At 41.8% G+C, this 8,147-nt stretch overlaps 1 protein-coding gene across 1 annotated transcript; it reads right to left on the reverse strand.

The window, feature by feature from the left end:
* Window positions 1-604: 604 nt before the first annotated feature.
* C17H1orf53 (chromosome 17 C1orf53 homolog) lies at window positions 605-6,535 on the reverse strand. The gene is made up of 3 exons (XM_045983049.1): window positions 5,176-6,535; window positions 2,083-2,184; window positions 605-827 (listed from the first exon to the last, which is right to left on the reverse strand). Exons 1-3 carry the CDS (start codon window positions 5,437-5,439, stop codon window positions 756-758), a joined length of 438 nt encoding a protein of 145 aa, XP_045839005.1. The 5' UTR covers window positions 5,440-6,535; the 3' UTR covers window positions 605-755.
* Between the last annotated feature and the right edge of the window lie 1,612 nt (window positions 6,536-8,147).

An 8,147-nucleotide genomic window follows, 5' to 3' on the forward strand; every position in this document is an offset into this window, starting at 1 on the left:
AGAAAGTGTAGGAACAATAGTCCCTGGGAGCCCCTAACCCAGGTTGGATACTAGTGCCCAGAGGTATCACTGCAGTGAATGGAATGGGTATAAAGATGCTAAAATGTCCTAAGATAGATTTGCCTGGGAAGTGCCGTAAGACATGGAGAAGGAAGCTGTGGGGGAGAGAAGTGAGAATGGTCTAATCAGAGGCATCTTAAGCGGCCTGACCTCCAAGTCAGAATGATTTAGAGTTTTTATTGAGAGAACAGATGGAAGATGAGAGCATTTCTTGATGCAGGATGGCGCTTCCTGGGCACTCATATGCTGCACAATATAGCATTATATCAATCTTCTTATAGTTCAAGATATAAATAAAATGAAGAATGTATTCAAACTCTTCTATTTGCCAGTAACCTCCCTTGGGTTGCTAACACAGAGGAGAAAACAGTAGGAGAACGGAGGCTATAAGAAAAATCGAGAGCGACTAATGTGACCCGATTGCTACTATTTATTTAATGGAACAGTCATTATTTTCTTTCTTCAACATATGTGTCTGATAATGAAGCAAAAAGAAAGGAAAATAAACTATCAATGTGCCACTTCAGAAACACACAAACATTTGCTAGCTTTTTCATTTTATTGATGTTCTTTTAATATATGTACTTATAATTAAACTAGTGTTCAAGGACTAATAGAGACAGCAATTCTGGATTAAGGTATTTTTTTTTTTAAATACAGGCTCAATTAGATGGAGAACAGAGATGAACTTGTTGTCAAACATAAAAATATGAATTGAATTTCTTCCTTTTAGATGGATCTTTAACATTGACTTGACCATAAGGACACTGCAGAAGAAAAAAAACAAACCATTATTGAATTATTTCACAGGGATCTTTAAAAAGTACAACACTCCTCATGGTGGAAAAGGAGACTGCTAATCATGTTATACAGATCATTTGATCTACTGGGTCCTGCAGACTAAGAGGAGAATAATGGCAACCTCCGGCAAATGGTCCTAATTAGGGTCCAAGAATCACTTCCTAAATGCATCCTTCCAACTAAAAGAATTCTACTGTCAAAAACTCACTCTTAGAAAATTCTCAAGTCCTCAATTTATGCAAAGCTCTTAATGCTTTTGATTAGAAACAGCTAATGGCACAGGTAGGAACATACATAAAAGTGAAGGCTTAATTTTTCAATACTGGCTCCAGCCAATATATGCATTTAGTGTTTGTCCTTAACTGTAAAGTGCATTAAAGGAAATAATGCCGTCTTGCTCCTGAACATAAAGTCCAAGTGGTCTGTAAACAGAGGTTGTTACCTGTTTATAATCTTAACACTGTAACAATTGACCTTACTAGTATGCTTTTAAAAAGTTACAGTGATAAACCCAATCTCATTTATTTTTCTTGCTCAGCATAGGGAAGGATTAGCTAGTTCATCTTAATCAGTGAACACAGAGATATATTCACTGAAATACACATTTTAGGAAATGTACAGCACTAAGTGTGGGGTAGATAGCTTCATGGTTATTTTTAAGATAGAGTACAAAACAGCCACGGAAGAAAATGAGAGAGAAGGAAGGGAAGAAAAGAAAGGGAGGGAGGGAAGGACAGGAGAGGAAAAGGGTAGGAGGGAGAGAGGAAGGGGGAGAGGAATCATTATCATTTAAAGGAAACCCATTTCACAATACTGGTCAAATTGCTATTTATTCAGCTAATAATGAAGACAAAAACACTGTCTGCGATGGAGTTTGTAATATTCTGGATTTCTTTTCCTGCCATCTTTGTACTTGCCTAGTGAACGTGACTTATTTGAAACCTCATGAAAAGTTTCCTTGTAATAAAGAACTCCCATGAATTTCAAATCACAACATTTCAAGGAACTGATGCTCACAAAGAAATGTTACAAAATTCCATTAACCTTAAAGGTCCTATGTTGGTCCTAAGGACTTCATTGTCCTTGGCTAAAGTAGCTTGTGAAAAGTGCACTCCAGGTCTATTTAGCTTTTTTATTTGACTTGTTTTTCAAATAATAGGTATTTACGAAGTTACAGAAGCACCGAAAGCTGCCGCTGTAATGCGAGAATTTGCTACTCACATGTCTGCAGGCAGAGCCACAGCATTCACCTCTCTGCAAGTGGGCGAGCTGTGTGAGCACGGTATAGCCAGTAGCTGGATCCACATAGTTCAACTGGCCAGTCTGAAGAATAATGAAATAAAACAATTCATTAATCTCAATACTCACCATAGCTCCTCACCATACTTTCTACTCATAAAATACTGCAAAATTTTCTTTAAACAATATTAAACTTCTTCCCAGCAATTTTGGTGGCACCTGCAATTAAAGACTGAATGCATTCCAACATTATATGCAATCCAACGTTATGTGACATAAGGAGAAAATATACAGTTTGAGAAAAATGAGAAGTTGATGGAAAAACAAGAACTCCTCTATACCCAATAACGATGTAGCCACTGCTCAGGTATTTTTCATTCTATGTTTCTAGGTAACAAGTTTAATAACAGGTGATTTAGATGACTTTAAGAGCTTAAGAGGCTGAAAATGAACTTTCACTCAGAAGTTGCAGTTGCAATTTCAGTACTTAAAATATGTGGATAATGATTTAAACTTACAGAAAAGGTGCTAATCAAAACCAACAGTCCTTACAGAAAAGTATGACCTTGCTATTATTGAACACTTTTCTTTACCTTCGTGATGTGTTACTCCATTGCACATTTTATACTATTTTCTTTTGGGGGGAGGGTTGTTAGTTCTGTTTTTAAGTGAAAAAAGTATTGTTTTAACATATTAACACTCAACTGCTTTCACGAGTCTGATCAAAAGGAACTTTTACTACAGCACTTCAGATGTCAAGAAAGCAAACTCTACCAACATTCGAACATGGTTTTTAAAAAGGGTCCCAAGTACATTGTGTGAAGGCAAAGAAAGTAATGCAGCCCAAATCTGTGGATTTGGGCCATGTGGGTGATTATTATTTATTCTGCAGATTCTGTAGAGGAACTTTCTCTTGGGCTTCTTATATAACCCTTTTACTCTGCATCATTCCTGTATAGAATAGAACCTTTTCATTAAAATATGTGTGACATGTGAATGTCTTATGTGCCACAAGTTACTTCTTCAGAGTGTCTTCCTTCCTAGCTAAATATTTTAATCTGGTCGAGAATTTAACCAATAATGATCTGGTTGAGAATTTAACCATGAATAAGGCATAAAGCAAAAAGACAAATAGAGTTCAAGTCTAGGTCTACTCTAAGGTATTCTAGCCGAGCCAGACCTGGCAGCAGAAATCCAGCAAGCAAGTCTCAAGGCCAGTCTATAGGGCCTCTCAAGTCTTTTGGGACCACAGAAGTAAATTACATGAAACCAAGAACACTAAACTTTAATGACCAATTGTCAAGGCCTTTAGAATGACCAATTGTCAAGACCTCACTTCTTTAAGAAACCCATGTTTGAAGACTTGGAAGAAAAACAAAAACAAGCAAACAAACACTGGGAGCTCTGTTAGCTGTCTTCTCACTTTTCATAGTTTCTGGAGGTCTTCTGAAGGCAATTATGGAGCAACTTGGAAGCCTAACAAACAGATTGCTTCTGCATTTGTGCCTGTTCTCCTGCTTTCCATGTTGATTGCGAAACTTTGAGCTTATTGGCTGCTCACACAAACTTAATTTGTCCACAGTAAAGGAGCCTCAGGTATAGTGGCAAGAGACAAAGGTGTGACGAGAGTGCGAACAGTGGCTGGAAAACAAGATGCTCAGTCATGCAGATCACCCCAGAAAGAAAGGTAAGAGACCCATCTGCCTGGAGGTGTGGGCAAAGGACAACTGAGAGGGGAGTTCTGATTTGTTGAAAAAGAAAAACAACAAACTTGTTTTTGGATTTACTCTTGGTCTCCTGGACAACCATTTCAGCTGTGATACTGACACTCAATTGATGAAACAAGTGAGGGTTTCCTAAGTCGGAAAAAGTCCTTCTCCTTTCCCAGCTGACTGACCTGTATTGACAAGTGATTGCTCTTTGCTCTAAAAAGAATGAAACCTCTGCTTATATTTACCATATTTATATGGTGATGTGTGGCAACAAATTATACATGTTATTTTTATTTTTTTAATGGAGTATAAACAAGATCAATCAAAAGCCGTCAGTCATTTCCTGATGAATTTTTATGCAGAAGTGTCAACACTTGAATGAGCCAGTGAATTTCCAGGGCCTACTAACTAGCAGTGGGGAAAAAAGCCAATTTTAGAAAATCATCAAGGTTTTCTTTTCTACTCCATTGCTCAAGCAACACCAGGTAAGTAACTCTCCAGTGGACATCAAGTACTAGTAACACAGATTGTATTAAATACGCTACTTTTACATTGTTTTTGCATTTTTCACGCCAGAACTCCTTTGCTCTCTCAAGATAATAAAAATTTAAATATGCTCCCTTTAAACCTATGTAGTCTGAGGTGTCAGAAACTGAACGAAGATGGTAAGTTGTTATATTGGTACTAATGAGTGATTGCCTAAATCCTGCAAACAGAAGAAAACATGGCTCAAAATTGGGAAGAATGTAAACGCCTGATTACAGTCTCCTTTACAATTGTGCTCCGTTAGGGCGGAGAGAAAAGAGGAAAGAATAGTAGCAAAAATTTATTTTTTAAAGTTTTGCATTATTAGTATGGTTGAATGGCGAAGTGTTTAACTGGTAACACAGAAAAACACACAGCCTATTTTCCCTGTGACTTCTCAGCTCCTCTCTACCTCCTCCATCAATGCCTTAATAACGCCCCCCAACACACACACACACAAACACACACACACACACACACACACACACACACACACACACACACACACACACACAGTCATGATGGGTCCCAAACTGCCACCAGTTTAGCTCGGACGCTGATCAGAAAGGACCCACACTTAATACAAATATACGTTAACTCCTTGTGCATAACAGGGAACTGGCTAGTTTTCAAGCGGAAGGGTCGGAGCGGTAAGCAAGCGTGCTTGTCAGAAGCCAAAGCAAGGACCGCGCGGGCTTCCAGCGACCTAGCCTTCAGCCTAGGGCGCGCAGGCGCACGGATCCCGGGGCTGGACCCGGGTTGGGTTGGGTCGGATTGGGTGGGGCGGGGAGGGGCGGGGCGGGGCAAGGCGGGGCCGGGCGGGCAGGAGGGGCCTCACCGCGCAGGCTGCGGCGTGCAGGTCCGCGATCCGCCGCTCGGCCGCTGTTAACTCTTCGCTCTCCGGATTCCTGCCGTCTGCCTTTAGGCCGCCTTGCAAGCGGGGCTCAGAGCCTCTGCGGTCTTCCTCAGCAGCGGAGGAGAGGGTTAAGCTGAGGTGCTGCCGGAACCCTCCTACGACCCGGAGAAGTTGTGGTGGCCGGGAAGCTGGAGGTAGCCTTCCGAAGGCGGCGAGCGCCAGCGCTGGGATCCGCCTGGCCGCCATGGCCGCCGCCGGCCGGGAGAGGCGGAGCGCCCGACACAGGGGCCCGGCGGGGCGGCCACGCGGGCCTGGGCGCCGGCGCGCGGGTCCGGGGCTGCGCGCTGGGAGGCCGGCCGGGGGCCTGGGGGCTCGGACCCCGATGGCGCTGCGAGGGCCAGGCCTTCAGCAAACGCCGCCGGCTCCGCTGCGGAAATAAAATGGACTTTTTAGGCGGCCGATAAAGCTCTAGCAAGATGCGGGGATGCGCAAGAGCCGGCCATTTCTTTGGGCCTACACTCCTCGGTGATGGAAAGTGGACATTTTATTTTCTCGTGTCCTACCTGGCTGGGGATCATTCCGCATAACTCCCAGCCTGGGTTTCGAAGAGTAGTCGTTTTGTTAAGTGTTCTTCGGTTTTGAAGAACTGAGGGCTGGGATTGATCCCTGAGGGCGAGAGGGGACTTCTTGAGTTGCACCGAAGTTTGACTAAGCCACCACAGGGCCGTCACTATCCTTTTTTCTTTCCTTCCTTCCTCTCTTTCTGCATTTACCATACAACCCTGCAATTGTATTTGGAATTTTCTTAGTAGGTGGTGACTGAACCGACCCTACTGGGCCATAATCAATCTCATAGCGAATTAATAAATTGGGATCTTGTTTTGGAAATCTGTTTCCTTTCTGTTGGGATAATAAATTAGTTATCAGGATCTCGAGATTTCTCGAGGTGTGAGAAAAGAGTTTAAAACCAGGAAAACTAACGAGGGACCTTAGGAAAAGCTATGAAAAGATGGAAACCAAACCTGAGAAGCCAATCCACCACAAATCAGGTGTGTTTGTGTGTGTTTTTCCCAAACCAAATGCTGAAATAAGGGAAGTAAGTCTGGAAGATCAAATTGATTGCACTGTTTCTTAAATTGAGGATGAGGACCTGTTAATCATGACATTAATTCAAGGGGGGGGACAGCATTTTACAGAAATGGAAGAGACTAGACCAGGTTCAAATGGAAATTAAATATTCATCTTACAACAGAGTTACAAAACTTTTGTTATTGGTGGATGAGGGGGTGGGTGTGAATGTACACAGCAGAGCAAGGGAAATCTTTGTGTTAAAATAGTTCTGTATTTTTTTAAGATTTTATTTATTTATCTGACAGAGATCACAAGCGAGCAGAGCGGCAGGCAGAGGGAAAGGGAGAAGCAGGCTCTCCACTGAGCAGGGAGCCCAAGATGGGGCTGGATCCCAGGACTCTGGGATCATGACCTGAGCGGAAGGCAGCTGCTTAACCGACTGAGCCACCAAGGGGCCCCAGAATAGTTCTTTATTATGATCATGATGGTCACACAAGTCTACACATATGATAAGATGTAGGACTATATATACCTTGTTCCTATGTCAAATTTCTGCTTTTGGTATTGTAAGTAAGATGTAACCATTGGGGAAAACTGGATAAAGGGAACCTCTCTGTATCTGTTTTTGCAACTTCTTGTGAATCTATGATTATTTCAAAACTTAAAAACAATACTTTTTAATAAAGATCTAGAAATGGTTTTCAAATTACTTGGTAAGATAGATGACTGAGTTAACGAGAAGCTTTTCATATCGCCTCCATTCCCAGGTTTAAAAATCCTCCTTTTCAGGGGTGTCTGGGTGGTTCAGTCAGTTAAGTGACTGATTCTTGGTTGACTCTTGGTTTTAGCTCAGGTCATGGGCCCAGGGTTGTGAGGTGTGGCTCCCTGTCCTACTTTGTGCCCAGCACGCAGTCTGTTGGAGATTCTCTCCCTCTCCCCTTCCCACTCATGCTCTTCCTCTACATCTCTCTCTCAAATAAAAAAAAATAAATCTTTAAAAAAATTTCTCAGCTAAGGCCTTTCGGCACATAGGCTAAGAAAGATGTTTTGTACTGTTCACATGTTAACCTGCGTGTGCATTCTTTTTTTAAGATTTTATTTATTTGTTTGACAGCACAAGGACAGGGAGTGGCAGGCAGAGGAGAGGGAGAAGTAGGCTCCCCGAGCAGCAGGAGGGAGAGGGAGAAGTAGGCTCCCCGAGCAGCAGGGAGCCCTGTGCCGGCTCAATCCCCAGGTCCCTGGGCTCGTGACCTGAGCTGAAGGCAGATGGTCAACTGATTGAGCCACTGAGGTGCCCCATTGTATGTGCATTCTTGTAGACATTTATTTTTTAAATATAATGACAGAAATCTAAGAGTTTAATAAAATGTATTATTACAAATAATTTCCAAATATTTGATAATTGAGTATCAATATAGACACTGAATAGATTATCTGCCTCTTTCAATTTTCATTTGATCTTTGTATTAGAGTCAGTGTCATTTCACATCAAGTTTCATTCATTGTGTCTCTAGTTTTAAAAAGCCTTCTCAGGCCTTGACCCTTACCTTAAGCTAGCATGTAGCATAATCTAGCATAATTGGGTTCTCTGCACTCACAGTAGACAAAACTATACGAAAGTGGGGGCACAGTGTTCTACCCTAGCAGGTAAAGTAAGTCCTCACTTTATTTGCAAGGCAGTTACATCCAGATTTGCTTTAGAAAGAGTTATTTTGTGTCACATCTCTGCATGTAACATGAGATTGGATATATTTTATAATCCTTCCCATCATTTGAGATGTTTATGTTTATGTTGATACTGAACATGCTGGTTGTTTGGGGGAGGAGGAGAAAGGGAATTCAAAGAAATGCATTCCTCTAAGTGTCATCTATATTAATTTTTA

Source organism: Meles meles, chromosome 17 (genome assembly GCF_922984935.1).
Source record: "Meles meles chromosome 17, mMelMel3.1 paternal haplotype, whole genome shotgun sequence".
NCBI classification, from domain to species: Eukaryota; Metazoa; Chordata; class Mammalia; order Carnivora; family Mustelidae; genus Meles; species Meles meles.